At 52.3% G+C, this 18,462-nt stretch overlaps 1 protein-coding gene across 4 annotated transcripts in view; it reads left to right on the plus strand.

The window, feature by feature from the left end:
• The window catches only part of Pask (PAS domain containing serine/threonine kinase), a 40,340-nt gene that overhangs the window by 19,645 nt on the left and 2,233 nt on the right, over window positions 1-18,462 (plus strand). For all 4 annotated transcript variants that reach the window (XM_046426813.2, XM_046426812.2, XM_046426814.2 and 1 more), the window contains 7 exons: window positions 53-1,740; window positions 5,033-5,214; window positions 5,555-5,722; window positions 8,507-8,632; window positions 8,725-8,859; window positions 13,716-13,915; window positions 17,672-17,805. In XM_046426813.2, the coding sequence (XP_046282769.1) occupies window positions 53-1,740; window positions 5,033-5,214; window positions 5,555-5,722; window positions 8,507-8,632; window positions 8,725-8,859; window positions 13,716-13,915; window positions 17,672-17,805 (2,633 nt within the window). The remainder of the gene's footprint in view (window positions 1-52; window positions 1,741-5,032; window positions 5,215-5,554; window positions 5,723-8,506; window positions 8,633-8,724; window positions 8,860-13,715; window positions 13,916-17,671; window positions 17,806-18,462) is intronic.

Genomic DNA, 18,462 nt, shown 5'->3' on the forward strand with positions numbered 1-18,462 from the left:
TGTCTCCTTTTTTGTGACTGCTAATGCCTGACATCTGAATTCCTATTTCCAGGGTAGACAGTGTCCCCGAGGGAAGCCCGCCCGCCCCCCACGGAGAACAGTCATCATCCACGGACCAGCAAAGTGTCCCTGAGGGAAGCCCTCCAGCCCACGGGGAACATTTGTCACCTATGGACCAGCAAAGTGTCCCCAAGGGAAGCCCTCTAGCCTATGGGGAACAGTTGTCACCTATGGACCAGCAAAGTGTCCCCGAGGGAAGCCCTCTAGCCCATGGGGAACAGTTGTCACCCAGGGACCAGCAAAGTGTCACTGAGGAAAATCCTTCAGCCTATGGGGAACAGTTGTCACCTATGGACCAGCAAAGTGTCCCCGAGGGAAGCCCACCAGCTCATGGGGAACAGTTGTCATCTATGGACCAGCAAAGTGTCCCCGAGGGAAGCCCGCCAGCCCATAGTGAACAGTCACTGCCTGAGAGCCAGCAGAGTACCTCAGAGGAAAGCTCCATGACCCATGGTGAGTCTTCGTTGCTCCAGGACCAGCAAGATGCCCCAGAAGGGAGCCCAGCAGCCCAAGATGACCAGTCACTGGTCACAGACCAGGAGTGTGCTGCCTTGGCAGCAACAGAGGACCCCAGGCAGGGTCCCCTGGAAGAAAGCAGGTCTGAACCAGTGGATACAAAGTCCTGGGCTTTGTGTGAGGGTTCTGAGCCTGCAGGCCCTGCTGAGGACAGGGACAGTGGCCTGAGTCTGGAGGCCCAGCAGGAGCTGCTCGGTGTCCTCAGCCCTAGCCCTTGGACTGATCCTGCCAGACTCCAGGCCCAAACTGCAGGACAGCTGGCAACGGGGGGCCTCCTGATGCACTGCCCTCTCTATAGTAGCGAGTGGGCCCTACGGCAGCTGGCTCCCAGCCCCTCAGGGAGGGCAAGAGTCTCCTTTGGGACGCCCACTCTGGATGAGCCTTGGCTGGGGGCACAGGACAACCGAGAGGGGCTGCTGACTTGCTTGACAGAGGAGAGGCCGCCCAAGCTGAGCTGCACAGGGCCTCTGGGCCTCTCCCGCCATGAGCAGGTCCCAGCAGAGCACCCGCCCTCTGCCCCAATGTCCTTCTGCGATCTTGGAGGCAGAGACCTTCACAGCAGCCACTTGGGCAGCTCCTCGGCCTGCTATGCCTTGGCCACTGACCTTCCTGGTGTCCTAGAGGTGGTGGAGGCCCAGGAGGCCCAGGAGGCCGATGTGAATTCTTATTCCTGGAACCTAAAGGAGCTCTTCCTCAGCGACTTGGCGGAACGAGCTTCACCCAGCTGCTCCTGTGCCACATCTGAACTCAGTGAGACACCTTCTCCTGTGGTGGTGGACTCTGATGAGGATGTGGGCCATCTCCATAGGCAGAGATCAGATATCCTGGGGGACAGGGAACTGTTGCTATTGGCTGGCACCTACTTTGACCCTGGTGATGGCCTGCAGTTCCAGGAAAGCCATCTAGGACACGATCAGACAGAACCCTCTGAGATTTGTTTGGTGTCCTCTGAACATCACAAAGCACATGACATGGAGAGCCCGGACTACATCCTTCCCACACTGGATGTGAGCCCTGAGCATACGTGCCCGTCAGCAGAGGACCCAAGGCTAAGCGCTCAGGTCACTTCCACACCTGTGGCACCCAGGGCTACCAGCCTGCAGCAGCAGATCCAGGAGGGCACCTACTCTGGGAGTTGCTACCACCGAGACGGACTGCGGCTGAGTATGTCTTGGCCTGGGAGGGCCTGCAGCTCAGTGTGCCTGGGAGGGCCTGCGGCTGAGTGTGCCCTGGGAGGGCCTGCAGCTGAGTGTGTCCTGGGTGGGGCCATGGCTGAGTGTGTCCTTGGTGGGGTTTGGGCTAAGTGTGTCTGGGTAGGGCCGGAGCTGAGTGTGCCTTGGGAGGGCCTGCTGCTGAGTTGTCCTGGATGGGGCTGTGGCTGAGTGTGTCCCTGGTATCTGTGGGCTGGGGCTACATGGGTCCCTGGCCTGGGAGTGGCTGGGGGGCCTAAGTGTGTCCTGGGTGGGTCTGGGGCTGAGTGTGTTTCTGGCCTGGGTGGGACTGGGGCTGTATGTCACCCTGACCTAGGGAGGCACTGCTGCCTCAGAGCATCACAGCAGAGCACAGGTGGTCTTCATCTTGGGGTCTATGCAGATCTCATCTTGGAGAAGGTTTGCTAAAGGATAATATGTTGTCGTTTGACATTAGGATTATGGCACATTTGCCTGAGGAGAGGGAGCCTGGGTCCCCTTTGTGGTGCTCCGTGCTCTAGCACCTAGTCTTGATTTCCAGGAGGCTCAGAAGGAGTGGGGGTCTCGTGCTGGGGCCTGTCCTTCCAGCTCCCACTGGTCCCCAGGTCACACTGAGCTGCCAGGCAGAGAGTGCTATGTGCCCAGCAGACATCTGCTCTGCCCTGTGCTCCCTTGCTTCTCTGCAGGGGCCCTGAAGCCCCTTCTTCATGGGCACTACAGCCAGGCTCTGACTTTTCCTAATCTCTGGGTCCCCCTTGTTCTAGCTAGTTGTTTCAACATTGCTGATTTTGTGGTGTTGATTGCTTACTCCATTTTCTAAATTAAAAAAAAAAAAATGTGAGTAACACACGTTATTTGTAGAAATATTAAGAAATAAGGAGGAAATACAATCAGCTCTAACCAGAATTCCACCACCTGAAAGTAGACACCAGGGTTTTAAAAAAAAATTTTTAATTTGTTCTTTTTATACATGATAATAGAGTGCATTTTGACATACCATACACATGCTATATCCTACATGGAGTGTGAGTTCCCATTCTTGTGCTGTACATGATGTGGAGTGCCCCTGGTCGTGTGTTTACACGTGAGCATAGGAAAGTGATGTCTGATTCATTCTATTGTCTTTCCCATTCCCTTTTCTTCCTTCCCTTCATTTCCCTTTGTCTAATCCAGTGAACTTCTATTCTCCCCCCTCCACCTTAGTGTGTGTTAGCATCTGCATATAAGTGAGAACATTCAATATTTGGCCTTTGGTTTTTGGGGTTGGCTTATTTCACTTAGCATGATAGTCTCCAGTTCCATCCATTTACTGGCAAATGCCGTGATTTCATTCTTCTTTATGACTGAGAACATTCTGTTGTGTATATATACCACATTTTCTTTATCCATTCATCTTTTGAAGGATACCTAGCCTAGTTTACCTATCATGAATTGAACTGCTATGACATTGATATGGCGGTGTCACCGTAGTATGCTATTTTAAAGTATTTTCCATATAAACCGAGGAGTGGGATAACTGGGTCCAATAGTGGTTTCACTCGAAGTTTTCTAAGGAATCTCCATACTGCTTTCCAGAGTGGTTGCACCAATTTGCAGTCCCACCAGCAATGTATGAGTGTACCTTTTCCCCACATCCTCGCCAACACTTATCATTGCTTGTATTCTTGATAATTGCCATTCGGACTGGAGTTAGATGGAATCTCAGTGTAGTTTTAATTTGCATTTCTCTAACTGCTAGTGATGTTGAACATTTTTTCACATATTTGTTGACCAGTCTTACTACTTCTTCTGTAAAGTACCTGTTCAATTCCTTTGCTCATTTACTGATTGGGTTTTTTTTTTTTTTTACTTATTTTATTTTTTCATTTTTTAGTTGTAGTTTGATACAATATCTTTATTTATTTTTATGTGGTGCTAAGGATCGAACTCAGGGCCTCGCCCGTGCTAGGCGAGAGCTCTACTGCTTAGCCACAACCCCAGCCCCCTATTTGGTTTTTTCGGTGTTAAGTTTTTTGAGTTCTTTACGTATCCTGGAGATTAGTGCTCTGTCTGAGGTGCAGGTAGTAAAGACTTTTCTCCCACTCTGTAGGCTCTTTCTTCATGTTCTTGATTGTTTCCTTTGCTGTGAAGACGCTTTTTAGTTTGACACCATCCCATTTATTGATTCTTGATTTTACTTGTGCTTTAGGAGTCTGGTGGAGGAATTTGGTTCCTCAGCTGATGATAGGTGATTGAGCCTACCTTTTCATCTAGTAGGTACAGACCCTGCCGTCTGCCTAGGTCCTTGATCCACTTTGATCTGAGTTTTATGCAAGGTGAGAGATGGGGGGTCTAATTTCATTTTGTTACATTTCCAGTTTTCCGAGCACCGTTTGTTGAAGAGGCTTTCTTTTCTCCAATGTATGTGTACGGTGCCTTTGTCTAATTTGAGATAACTGTATTTATTCGGGCTTGTCTCTGTGTTTTCTATTCTGTATCGTTGGTCTTCACGTCTGTTTTGGTGCCAATACCATGCCATTTTTGTTACTATAGCTCTGTAGTATGATTTAAAGTCTGGTGCTGTGATGTCTCCTGCTTCACTTTTCTTGGTAAGAATTGCTTTGGCTATTCTGGCCCTCTTATTTTTACAAATGAATTTTATGATTGTTTTTTGTATATCTGTGAAGAATGACATTGGGATTTTAATAGGAATTGTATAGAGCTTTTGGTAGTATGGTCATTTTGACAATATTAATTCTGCCTATCCAAGAACATGGAAGATCTTTCACCCTTCAGGTCTTCAGTTTCTCTCATTAGAGTTCTGTAGTTTCACTGTAGAGGACTTTCACCTCTTTTTTTTATATTGCTTCCCATCACTGATGTGTGAAAACACGGTGGATCTAAAATACCTTGTTCATATTGATGTCCCTGAGAGGGCCCTGTAAAAGTGCCTGGTGATGCACACGACACCGGAGCTTTGTACCAAAGCCCAGAGTGGGTGTGTGGCTTGGACCTGGTGTGACTGCGTGACCAGTGCCTGTGTTTGCGTCATGGCTTTGATTGAGACTGTCACATTCTTGTCCCCTCTGCCTGGCTGTTCTGAGGTGGGCTGTGTAGTCTCTGGTGCTCTGCAGGGCGTCCCTTGGCTCCCAGCTGCCCCACATGCTGCGGTGGTGGTGTCTCCGGGCCGGGGGCTGCTTGCCCTCACGTGGACTGCTGTGTGTGGTCCGCGTGCTGTTCGGGGAGCAGCGTCAGCAAGGTCCCTCCTCCTCACCTCTGTGCTTCAGGTATCCAGTTTGAAGTGAAACGCGTGGAGCTCCAGGGCTCTGCAACCCTGTTCTGCTGCTGGCTGGTGAAGAACCTCTTGCAGAGCCACCGCAACTCAGCCACCAGGACCCGCCTGCTCATCGCCAGCCTGCCCAGCTCCACCCACTCCATGAGCGAGCTCCCTGGACCCAGCCTCGGGGAGGTTGGTGTCTGCAGCTGGCGTGGGCCTCCTGTTGGCCTGGACTGGCTGGCCTTCCAGTTGGCCTTGCTGTTTGGCTTTGTTTCCCGGGGGTGGGAGTGGGGTCTCGTGGTCTTCTGTCTTCTCATACCCTGTGTGCAGAGCAGATGCAGGCCTTTGAGTCTGCACATGCTTTGTGTCCAGGGTTGGGGGTGCCAGTTTGGATCAGGGTGTCCAGGCTGCCTAGAAAGGCTCCCTGTGGGCACGGGAGGAGGGGCTGTGCTGCTGGGGATGGTGGGCCTAGGGGGGGGCCACCTGGCTTTGTGGTGGCAGGTCTTCCTCAGACCTTCCTTTGCCTTTGCAGATGCTCAGAGCCAAGCCCTGGTTTGAGGAGAGCCCCACACCCGTGGAGCTGGCAGAGCTGGCCGCCTGTGAGGGGGAGTACTCCCACAAGTACAGCACCCTCAGCCCGATTGGAAGTGGGGCCTTTGGGTCTGTCTGGACCGCAGTGGATAAGGCGCAAAACAAGGAGGTGCTCTGGCTCTCAGGGGGGGCCTGGCTCTGCTCTTGCTCTCCCTCTGTGGGTTCAGTGGGAGAGAGGGGTCTTAAGGAGAGCACTCCCTGCAGGGCTCACCTTGCTGCTGGGGTGGCAGTCCTGCTGCACGTGGTCCAGAAGGCTGCAGCCACTCCTGGGGTTGGCATGCTAAGGCCCCCAGCTCTCTTGGCATGGGGGATACTCTCCCGCCCACATGCCTACTTTTAAACCAAACTTGTACCTCCTCCTCTCACCTGGAAAGAAATCCTCCCAGCATTATCGAGCAGGCCAGAAGGTATACTTGAAACTAAGTACAGAGCACAGTCCCTGGCACAGCCATCCTAATCAAGGGGCACAACTTGTCCGCAACACACAAGCCTGTGTCCTGGCCACAGACCCTGGGGCTTAGCCCTGCCTGCCTGGATGCTGTGTGGACTGAGTGCAGCACCTGTGCTCTTGGGGTGCTGAGCTGTGTGGACTGAGTGCAGCACCTGTGCTCTTGGGGTGCTGAGCTGTGAGGGACTGAGCGCAGTACCTGGGCTCTTGGGGTGCTGAGCGCTTTTTCATGTGCTTATTTGCCATCTGCTTATTTTCTTTGCTGAAGTGTCTTTGTCTCCTGTGAACTTTTAAAAAATTGCTTAATCTTGGAGCTACTTCCCCAGCACTTTTTATTTTTTATTTGAGACCGGGCCTTCTTCAGTTGCCCAGGCTGGCCACATACTTGCAGTCCTCCTGTCTCAGCCTCCTGAGCTCTGGGACCCCTGGCCCCATGCCGGCTCCGGGTGAGCTGGTTGCATTCCTTCATCAGAGGCCTGCTGTGCAGATGTGTTCTCCAGTCAGACGCCCGTCTTCTCGTCCGCGACAGTGCCTTTCAGGGACAGAGGTTTGGATTTTGGTGAAGTCCAATTTTATCAGTTTCTTCCCATGGATCATGTGCTCCCTGTCCTATGTGATCCAAGGTCACAAAGATTTCATGTTTCTCTCTTCAGGTTCTGGGTTTGAAGCTTTGCTTGAGGCCTGTGATGTAGTTGGAGTGATTTTGCACGTGGCACAAAACACACTTGAGGGTCATCTTTGCATGGGCATGTGCACCAGTTGGCACAGTTGTTAAAAGGTGTCCTTTCTTTGTCTGGGAGCATTGTCAGACATCACTGGACCACTCCACCAACCTTGGGTGTGGACTGCGAATTCCGTCAACTTTGTGTCCTGACTTAAGTGTCCCTGGTCTGCCGTGTCACTGCTGTCCTGAAACACTGCCGTATTCCCTCTCTCAGTGCTCTTTGGTGGTGAGGCGTGTGGCCTGAGTGTGGCGGAAACGCTTCTTCTGCCTCTGGGGTCAGTGAAGTGGCCTTGTAAAGACAGACCTGGAAGTAGCCCCTTCCTCTGTCCCCTGCAGGAGTCTGTGCACAATTGTGTACAATGTGATTTCCTCTTTAAACATTTTGTAGGATTGAACAGTAGAATGGTCTGGGAGTGGGTTGCTCTTTAAATGCAAGTTTTAAACTACGAATCAAGATTCTGAAATAGAAGGTGACTTCTGTTTCTGGCTTCTTGAGTGAGCTTTGATGGTTTGGGTCTTTCAGGAGCTTTGTTTCATCCACATTATCCAATGTATCAGCATAAAGTTGTCTGTGATGCTTCAGAATCTTTCAGTGTCTTTGGCGTCTGTGATTTTATCATCTCTCTCATACTTGATATTGTGTCTTATTGTTTTTTGATCTGTCTGGTTAGAGGCTTAATGTTATGGCTTCATTAATTGTCCTTATTGATCTGTTTTTAGTTTTGTGGTTTCAATTCTTTATTATCATTATTATTATTTTATTTTGGATTTAATTTGCTTTGCTTTGCTTCTTCTTCTTTTTTCTTTTTCTTTTTCTTGTTACCAGAGATGGAGCCCAGGGGCACTTTACCACTGATCCACGTGCATACCCCTTTTTATTTTTTGTGTTGAGATAGGGTCTCACTGAGGTACCCATGCTGGTCGATAGCTGTGGCCCTCCAGCGCAGCCTCACTGGTGGCAGGGATCACAGATGTGCCCACCACGCCTGGCTCCTACTTTTCTGAGGTGCCTTCTTACATGGCTTAGTTGAGCTTTTCTCTTCTCTAGTGTAAATATCAGTGCTCGGAATTCCTCTCCAGCTTGGCTTCATCTATGGCCCACGTTGCCATATTCTGTGTTTTGTTTTTATTCACTTATAAATGTTTTGGTTATGTGGAAACGTGTTGTTTAATTTCCAGGTAGTGGGAGCTGTTCAGGTCTCTTTCAGTTTTCAACTTCTAGCTTAGTGTACCCACAGTCAGAACACGCTTTGTGTTATGTTCCGGCACGTGGCCTGACTTTGTGAAGGTCCTGTGTGCTCTGCTCTGTCCGTCCAGTTTGTGGACTTGCTGGCTGGCCTCAGAGTCAGTGTTGAAATGTGTCTAAGGATGGATTGTCCTTTATTTTCTCTTCTCCCTGGGCTTGTTATTTTGACACAGAACTTCAAGGAGGATGAGGCTGCATGGGTGGTCTGGGCAGCACCACCCCAAGGTCTCCACGGCTTCTTTTCTCAGGCACTGCTTCCTGGGCCCCCTTCACTCCAGTCCATGCATGAGACAGGACAGGCAGGGATTCCCCCACATGTGCTCAGCTGATGACAGCCTGCTTCTTCCCGCTGCGGGGCTTGTGTTTGCTTGCGGGAGGAGAACACTGCCGCTCTGCTGTTGCCAGGGGCAGGTAGTGGACATCATGTGGAATGGGACACAGAGGACTGTCCATTATGTCCTCACTGTTTCCACAGGTGGTGGTGAAGTTCATTAAGAAGGAGAAGATTTTGGAAGACTGTTGGGTGGAGGACCCCAAACTTGGAAAAGTCACTCTGGAGATCGCGATTCTCTCCAGAGTGGAGCATGCCAACATCATCAAGGTGAAGGACGGAGCCCTGACGTCGCTCCTGTAGGACATCCTTCATCTGGTGGTTGACGTCAGCAGAGCTTCCCTTGGCCTTGCCTTTCCCAGGTGCTGGACGTGTTTGAAAACCAGGGCTTCTTCCAGCTGGTAATGGAGAAGCATGGCTCTGGCCTGGACCTCTTTGCTTTCATTGACCGTCACCCTAGCCTGGATGAGCCCCTGGCAAGCTACATCTTCCGGCAGGTGAGAGGGTCCAGGGCTGTGTGGGTTGGATGGGCACCATTGATGGACATGGGTGGCCAGGGACTCTGACTGGACTCACTTCTTTCTGAGCTGGACCTGGTCTTCAGCCTTGGGATTTTGTGGAGTAAGATACCTACTTTGAGAAGAGAATCCTGTGGTTGAGACAGAGAAACTAAGAGAAGAGGCCAGAGAGTGACGTGGCGTGAGCAGAGAGAGGTGCTAAGTGACTGCGCTTCCTTTGTATGTGTAGAGTGTCCTCAGAGGTCACAGACGTGAACCACTCAGACCCTCACGGAGGCTGAGCCTGTGAGTTAGCTCTCAAGTCCTGTCTCTGCAGACCAGGAGACCACAGGAAAATCAGTACTGCAGTCTTCTGGTAGACATTCAGGGAGTGACTGTGGACCTGCAGGTCACGGCTGTGAGTCCTAGATGTCCCAGGAGCACAGGTAGAGCCACCGTGTCACCTACAGGACAGGGCTGTGAGTCCTAGATGTCCCAGGAGCACAGGTGGAGTCACCGTGTCACCTGCAGGACAGGGCTGTGAGTCCTAGATGTCCTAGGAGCACAGGTGGAGTCACCGTGTCACCTACAGGACAGGGCTGTTAGTCCTAGATGTCCCAGGAGCACAGGTGGAGTCACCGTGTCACCAACAGGACAGGGCTGTTAGTGCTAGATGTCCCAGGAGCACAGGTGGAGTCACCGTGTCACCTACAGGACAGGGCTGTGAGTCCTAGATGTCCTAGGAGCACAGGTGGAGTCACCGTGTCACCTACAGGACAGGGCTGTTAGTCCTAGATGTCCCAGGAGCACTGGTGGAGTCACCGTGTCACCTACAGGACAGGGCTGTTAGTCCTAGATGTCCCAGGAGCACAGGTGGAGTCACCGTGTCACCTACAGGACAGGGCTGTTAGTCCTAGATGTCCCAGGAGCACAGGTGGAGTCACCGTGTCACCTACAGGACAGGGCTGTTAGTGCTAGATGTCCTAGGAGCACAGGTGGAGTCACCGTGTCACCTACAGGACAGGGCTGTGAGTCCTAGATGTCCCAGGAGCACAGGTGGAGTCACCGTGTCACCTACAGGACAGGGCTGTTAGTCCTAGATGTCCCAGGAGCACAGGTGGAGTCACCGTGTCACCTACAGGACAGGGCTGCTAATTCTAGCATGTCCCTGGGGCACAGGTGGAGTCACCATGTCACCTACAGGACAGGACTGTGAGTCCTAGATGTCCCAGGAGCACAGGTGGAGTCACCATGTCAACTACAGGACAGGGCTGTTAGTCCTAGATGTCCCAGGAGCACAGGTGGAGTCACCGTGTCACCTACAGGACAGGGCTGTTAGTCCTAGATGTCCCAGGAGCACAGGTGGAGTCACCGTGTCACCTACAGGACAGGGCTGTTAGTCCTAGATGTCCCAGGAGCACAGGTGGAGTCACCGTGTCACCTACAGGACAGGGCTGTTAGTCTTGGATGTCCCAGGAGCACAGGTGGAGTCACCGTGTCACCAACAGGACAGGGCTGTTAGTCCTGGATGTCCCAGGAGCACAGGTGGAGTCACCGTGTCACCTACAGGACAGGGCTGTTAGTCCTAGATGTCCCAGGAGCACAGGTGGAGTCACCGTGTCACCTACAGGACAGGGCTGTTAGTCCTAGATGTCCCAGGAGCACAGGTGGAGTCACCGTGTCACCAACAGGACAGGGCTGTTAGTCCTAGATGTCCCAGGAGCACAGGTGGAGTTACCGTGTCACCTACAGGACAGGGCTGTTAGTGCTAGATGTCCCAGGAGCACTGGTGGAGTCACCGTGTCACCTACAGGACAGGGCTGTTAGTCCTACATGTCCTCGGAGCACAGGTGGAGTCACCGTGTCACCTACAGGACAGGGCTATTAGTCCTAGATGTCCCAGGAGCACAGGTGGAGTCACCATGTTACCTACAGGACAGGGCTGTTAGTCCTAGATGTCCCTGGGGCACAGGTGGAGTCACCGTGTCACCTACAGGACAGGGCTGTTAGTCCTAGATGTCCTAGGAGCACAGGTGGAGTCACCGTGTCACCTACAGGACAGGCTGTGAGTCCTAGATGTCCCAGGAGCACAGGTGGAGTCACCGTGTCACCTACAGGACAGGGCTGTTAGTCCTAGATGTCCCAGGAGCACAAGGGGAGTCACCGTGTCACCTACAGGACAGGGCTGTGAGTCCTAGATGTCCCAGGAGCACAGGTGGAGTCACCGTGTCACCTACAGGACAGGCTGTGAGTCCTAGATGTCCCAGGAGCACAGGTGGAGTCACCGTGTCACCTACAGGACAGGGCTGTTAGTGCTAGATGTCCCAGGAGCACAAGGGGAGTCACCGTGTCACCTACAGGACAGGCTGTTAGTCCTAGATGTCCCAGGAGCACAAGGGGAGTCACCGTGTCACCTACAGGACAGGCTGTTAGTCCTAGATGTCCCAGGAGCACAGGTGGAGTCACCGTGTCACCTACAGGACAGGGCTGTGAGTCCTAGATGTCCCAGGAGCACAGGTGGAGTCACCGTGTCACCTACAGGACAGGGCTGTGAGTCCTAGATGTCCCAGGAGCATAGGTGGAGTCACCGTGTCACCTACCGTGTCACCTACAGGACAGGGCTATTAGTCCTAGATGTCCCAGGAGCACAGGTGGAGTCACCGTGTCACCTACAGGACAGGGCTGTGAGTCCTAGATGTCCCAGGAGCACAGGTGGAGTCACCGTGTCACCTACAGGACAGGGCTGTGAGTCCTAGATGTCCCAGGAGCACAGGTGGAGTCACCGTGTCACCTACAGGACAGGGCTGTGAGTCCTAGATGTCCCAGGAGCACAGGTGGAGTCACCGTGTCACCTACAGGACAGGGTTGTGAGTCCTAGATGTCCCTGGGGCACAGGTGGAGTCACCGTGTCACCTACAGGACAGGGCTGTTAGTCCTAGATGTCCTAGGAGCACAGGTGGAGTCACCGTGTCACCTACAGGACAGGCTGTGAGTCCTAGCGTGTCCTGGGGGTGTACGCCCATGGCGTTAGTTCCTGGTTCCCTGGTGAGTACAGGTGAGATCCTGGTGTGTTACTTTCACTCAGTGCCTTCCTCTGTTTTGTACTGAAGTGTGCATTTGTCCCTGTCCATTTGTCATTTTAGTGGCTAGGGAGTGATCAGCAGAGGGGTGGGAGGGGCAGGACTCTGCCTTGGGAGGTAGAAGGTGTTGTTCCCTGGCTGCCCCCAGCTCCTGGGAGGGTGGCCACCAGGCCTGTGTTGATCTGTTTCCTGGGAGGGCCTGGAAGTTCCTTGGTGTCTGTGGGACTCTCCTGGACACCTGCCTGAGGGCTTCGGCTGCCTGGCTTTCCCTTCCCATGCTGGACCCTCTTGGTCCCCTCAGCTAGTGCCACGAATGTGTCCGAGGACTTTGTGGTCCCTAGAGCCCCTATGTGAGGTTTCCTTGTAGTGAGCTCTTAACAGTGTTGCCTTGTAGTTGATTTTGTGGCTGATGACACAAGTAACTATAGCAGTTCATATTTTAACATTTTTGTAAAAGTTTCTGGGTGTAAACTTACATGTGTTAACATAGTTGAATATAGATCCTTAGTTTGGAGTAAACACATTATCATATACAATACTGCCAGTTATCAGCACCTTGCTGCAGCTCCCCGTCTGCCAGGCCTGGGGTGCAATGGGAGCCGAAGCCTGTGAACTGTTGTGGAGTCCTGCGAGCAGCCCTTATGTGCAAGGCATGGGAGAGCGGCAGGAGGTTGGCTTCTCCTCCCCGCTCAGCACTAGTTAATAAGTCTTAGTGAGACTTTCCATGTTGTAATGAAAACGTGGCTTCTGTCATTGACTGGGCCTGACGGGAATATGCTGTGTGTGCATGTATGCATGTCTGTTTGGTTTATGTCTACATATGAATGCACATGCACTTGTTTATGTGCAAGTGTGAACACGTGTGCATGTATGTGCATGTGAATGTGTGTAGGTGTGTAGGTATGTACTACTTATGTGTGTGTGTGTGTGTGTGTGTGTATATATATATATATATATATATATATATATATATACATACATACATATATTTGTTTATTAAGTGTAAGTTACTTAGTGGGCTTAGTGGTCCTGCCATTAGTTTGCTTCTGATTGATTTTGAAATGATTGACTGCACTCTGGGATTGTTGAGTTGATGGGTCCAGCTACCCACACCATGATGCAGTCAGACCCGCTGTGTGTCTTTCTGGAATCCATGGAGAGGCAGGAGAGGTGGGGCCTCTGCCATCGGAGATGCAGAGGGGGCCAGGCAGGTGGGTCCATGATTTTTGGAGAGGAGCTTGTTTCCAGTGGAGCCCCTCGTTCCAGATGGTCAGAGTCCTGCTCCGTGGGGAATCCTTGTGGGTGTGCCTTGCTGTTCTTTGAAGATCTCCCAGAGCCCTGGGCAGGAGCATCTGTACCTTCTCAATCACCCCCTGCCGACTGGACCCTGGGCAAGTGGCTCTCCTGCCCCATGAGCTGCTCGTGGGCACTTCCTGTTGGACACCAGTCTATACGGTTGTTTGCTCTCCGTGTGTTCTTGAGGTCTGTTCCTGCCAAGCTGGTTTCTGTGCCTCCCACGAGGACCAGATCGGGTCTCCAGCCCCCAGCATGATGCACTGGCAAACGAGTTTTGTTGGTGGTATTTTTCTTGTTTATATATATAAACTATTTTTTTTTTTTTTAGTTGTTGATGGACCTTTATTGTATTTGTATGTGGTGCTGAGAATCGAACCCAGTGCCTCACACGTGCTAGGCAAGCGTGCTACCACTGAGCCACAACTCCAGCCCCTCTTGTAAGCATTTATTTTGACAATAAATGCCTCTGCCTAATTCCAGCTGGTGTCAGCAGTGGGTTACCTGCGCTCAAAGGGCATCGTGCATCGGGATATCAAGGATGAGAACATTGTGATCGCGGAGGACTTCACTATCAAGTTGATCGACTTTGGATCGGCTGCCTACTTGGAAAGGGGCAAATTGTTTTACACCTTCTGTGGAACGATCGAGTACTGTGCTCCTGAGGTTCTCATGGGGAATCCGTACGTAGCTCGTGTGTGCCTGTCACTGTGCCTGCCCTTTCCACTGGGCCTCAGGATTAGTTTGATTTTAGGGGAAATGGCTTTGGTCAGTGCCTCTTTGTGACAAGGGTGCTGAGTGATAAAGGGTTATGTTTCAGAGAATAAGTGGGCAAACATGCAGAGTGGTCAGAGGGTGCAGGGCAGTGGACATGGGTTCATTCTACTATGTTTTGTGTCTCAATTTTTGTTTTTCTTGAGTTTGATATAAATTAGGAAAATATAGAAAGTAAAGATGAGGGTCCCCCAAAATGGGACTTGCTGGGAGCAGTGGCACACACCTGTATCCCCAGCAACTTGGGAGGCTGAGGCAGGGGAATCACAAGTTTGAGGCCAGCCTCAGCAACGTAATGAGACCCTATTTCAGAATAAAATTTAATAAAGGGCTGGGGGTATGACTCAGTAGTAGAGCACCCTGGGTTCAATCCCCAGTACCAAAAACAACAAAAAAATACGCAAAACCCTGCAAAAATAAAAGATGGGACTTTACTATGTAAAGTGAAGACACTTCTTTTTTTTTTTTAATTTTTATTTGCAGATGGACCAATGTCTATATTTTATTTATTTATTTTTATGTGGTGCTGAGGATCGAACCCAGTGCCTCATTCAGGCGAGGCAAGAGCTCTACCACCGAGCTACAACCCTAGCCCGAAAAACTCTTCTTTAGCTAGGTTTATTTGGTGACAGGAATAATAACCTACTTCAATAAAGTCTTGTCAGGCTGGCCATATTAGAAATCAAGCAATAGCCAGAGTAGAAGCTCTAGGAGTTGTGGGGAGGATGGACGGTGGGGGCTTAGTCCCTGAGAGGCCCTTCATTGGTACTGCTTGGCCACAGTCAGCCCCAGGGTACTGCCCCTGCTGGGGAGGAAGTGGACCCTGGGGGAAGATGAGTTTGCTTCTCCTCAGGTGGGGGAACCTGTGGACGGCAGGGGATGGCCCTCGCAGCGTCTCCTCCTAGTGCTAGGAGTCCCCAGAGGAGTCGGCTGACAGTGGTTTCTGCTATGTACACATCCTCACCGTCTCTTGCATGCACAAATTGGGTGTCTCCACATACGAAGTATTTTATTAAGTCAGGTTCAGACACGTTGGTATTAAGAGAAATGCAGCTAACATGCACCTCTGGAGGGGAGTGGGTGATTGGGCATGACCCGCCTGTATGGTCCTGTCAGCAGTGTGCAGGGTTACCCTGCTGGGCTGGCTGGAGCTGGACTTGGCCCTTGGCCTGGATCCAGAGTGTCTGGTTGTGGTCACCACTGTGCCACACACTCCGAAGGCTCACATGGGAGGTGAGGGCCCAGAGCACAGTCTCCCAGGTCCCTCACCCTGAGCTGGGAGGTGAGGGCCCAGAGCACAGTCTCCCAGGTCCCTTCACCCTGAGCTGGGAAGTGCAGGTTCCAGGCTGCTCATGGCAGTCCCAGAGCATGGCAGCCCTCAGCCTGCTCCAGCCTTTTCCTGGGCCTGTCTGGCCCCTGTGTGCAGTGACTGGACTTTTTGCCTGCGTGGAGTGTGGGGTTCTGTTGGAACCTCCATAAGTGACGTTTCGGATTGATTTGGTTACCCTGGCATCCGTGAATGCTGGGGCGGTCACCCTACTCCAGTGTGGGAGGGAAACTAAATGTCTACTGTGGCCCAGGACAGGGCTGCCTAGGAGGTCCTGCCCCTACGTCCAGCTGTGCAGCTTCCATGAGGGGTGTGGGTTCCAACCTGGGCTGTGGCTCTGAGCTGCTCAGTGACCTCCTCTCAGACTGACCAGCTACAACCTAGAGGAGCCCCAATCCTGCTCTCACCTCTCCCAGAGCCCTTGTCTTGCCTTTTCTTCTCATGCCGTGCCTCCTATTACCTATGCAGGGGGACAGTCCTGCTCCTGGCCTCTGGGTCAGCCCTGGCTGTGTCCTGTTGCCCGTCCTCTCCACTGTCCTGAAAAGGCTGTCTGAGCTGCGATTTCCACCTTCACTAGCAGTGGTCTTCCTTCCTGGGCCGTATCCAGTCTGATTCTTGTTTTTTTTTTTTTTTTTTTTTTTGTGGTGTTGGGGATTGAACCCAGGGTCTTGTGCATGTGAGGCAAGCACTCTACCAACTGAGCTATGTCCCAGCCCCCAGTCTGATTTTTATATATATTTTTTTATTATGGTAACATACATAACGTAAAATTTGCCATCTTAAGCCTGAGCTTAGGGGCAGTAAGCACATTCATGCTGTCTTGCAACCACAGCCACCACCTACCCAAAGAACTTTTTTTTTTTTAATATTTATTTTTTACTTATAGGTGGACACATATCTTTATTTTATTTTTTTATATGGCGCTAAGGATCGAACCCAGGGTCTTGCACGTGCTAGACGAGTGCTCCACCTCTGAGCCACAATCCCAGTCCCCCAAAGAACTCTTTATCTTCCTGAACACTAACACCCACGACCCTCTGCAGCCTCTGCCTCTGGTGTCCTACCTCTGTCTCTACAGACCTGCTTCCTTTAGGGACTGGACCTCCCAGGAGTGGGATTCTGCGGTGCTTGCCTTCCTACTGCTGGCTTGTCTGGCTCAGAATCAGGTCCTCAAGGTTCCTCACGTGGCCGCTGGGGCACGGTCTCCCTTTTGTGGGCTGGTACCAGCTGCTGGTGGGTGCTTGCTGCTGCCGCCACCTGGATACTGTGAACCTGTGGTTGTGTGCGAGTAGCTCCTACCCTTGGCTTTGCAAATAAAAGTCTTATTAGAACATGGCCATGTGCACATGCGCCTTCTCATCCTCTGTGGCTGCTCTGTGCCATCACAGCAGAGCTGAGTAGCTGGCACAAGGCCACACGCCTGCGAGCCTAGAACATGTATCATTTGGCCAGTCCCAGCCCCACTCTTTCCAACATTCTTGAAATCTCTGCCATGAGATGACATAAAGGCAAAGCCGTTTACTTGACTACCTGCTCTAGCTTCCTGCAGCCGCCCCTTCACTCGCTCTGTGGTGGCCTCTGCTGCCCTTGCCTGGGTTTCTGCCTCTTATGGCCCAGGCTCCTGTGGTCCCTGGACAGCAGAGGCCCTGTCCTGGGCCCCTCTCATGCTGTGGCTGCTCAGGGCTCCGTGTCTGATGGTGGCTCTCGTGGGCACTGTTACTTCCCAGCTGGTGCCTGCTTCAGACTGCTCTGAGCTCCACAGACTGACACTCAGGGCCTTGGGCAGCGTGGGACAGCACAGGGCAGTGTAGGGCCATGGGCCTGCTTGGCAGCTGCTCCACCTTGCCAAGCCCCGTGTGCTCTGGTGTAGAATGAGGACGACATTCCTCTTGCTAGGCTGCTGGGAGGGTTAGGGTTCAACCACCTGACGGCCTGGTGTAGCTGGCAGCATGCGTGAGGTTGTGTGATAACAGGAAATAACAGTGCCCCCCCCTCCCCAGTCTTCTTCTTCCATCTGGACCAGTTCCTGGCCCCACCCTGTCCTACTGTCCTCTGCCTGCTCTGTCCACTTGTCCTGTGTTCTCACTGCTCTGAGCCTGACCTCGTTGTCATGTGGTCTTTCTACAAAGCACACCACTCTGTGCTGATGACCCCTCACGAGGCCGCTCCTGACCTCCCTACCTTCTCCAGGAAGCCCTCCCCCCGGCCTGCGGTCCCCTGAAGGCCTTCCCATGCAGGGAAACCTAGCTGGTGGCAGAGGGCCCAGTGCTCACTGTGGGTGGGCTGGGCAAGCCTGTGCTACTCCATGAAGCCCTGAGATGCTCTCTCCTCCTCACAGCTACAGAGGTCCGGAGCTGGAGATGTGGTCTCTGGGGGTCACACTGTACACACTGGTCTTCGAGGAGAACCCCTTCTGTGAAGTGGAGGAGACCATGGAGGCAGCTATACACCCCCCACGCCCTGTTTCCCAGGGTGAGCAGGATTCCCAGAGATGTCGTGTCCTGAGCTACTGTCAGCTCCTGTTTCTGTTTCCTCTCATACCAGTGATCTTATTTACCTTCCTTTTCTATTTCCTGTGCTTTGATCTGAACATAAGAATGATTTGAGTCGGGCATGGTGGCACACCAGGGCTGAGGCAGGAGGAGAGCCCAAGTTGCCCCAGACTGGGGCAACTTAGTGAGACCCCGTAAAACAGAGCACTGGCCTAGCATGCACAGACCCTAGGTTCAACCCCTAGTAATGCGTGCGTGTGCACACACAGGTAGATGAGTGATTTCAAGAAGACTTAAAAAACTCTGGATGATTTAGTTCTTATTATTGTCTCTTGGGTGTTAGAGGCCCTTTGTCAGTGATAGACTTCACAGTTGTACCCTTTCTGAGCAGCACCGGGAAGATCAGGCATGTAGGTCAGAGGAAGGACTAGACCCCGACCACTCACCTTGGAGCCTCCCCTTCCAGAGCAGGGTGATGGTTGAGGGCTCAGCTCCCCTCAGGCTGCATGCTGTTTGCCTCTGGAGTGAGGACCAGGTGGTGAGGCAGATGTGGGATCAGTGGCCAGAAAGGCTTCCCAGCCTGGAGTGGGCTGCTCAGTGCTTCCACACCAGGAGGGGCCCCAGGGACTGGCAGGAA

The sequence above is a fragment of the Marmota monax genome, unplaced genomic scaffold, assembly GCF_021218885.2.
Source record: "Marmota monax isolate L192 unplaced genomic scaffold, Marmota_monax_Labrador192_F-V1.1 WCK01_AAM20220418_F8-fsc00298, whole genome shotgun sequence".
Classification (NCBI taxonomy): Eukaryota; Metazoa; Chordata; class Mammalia; order Rodentia; family Sciuridae; genus Marmota; species Marmota monax.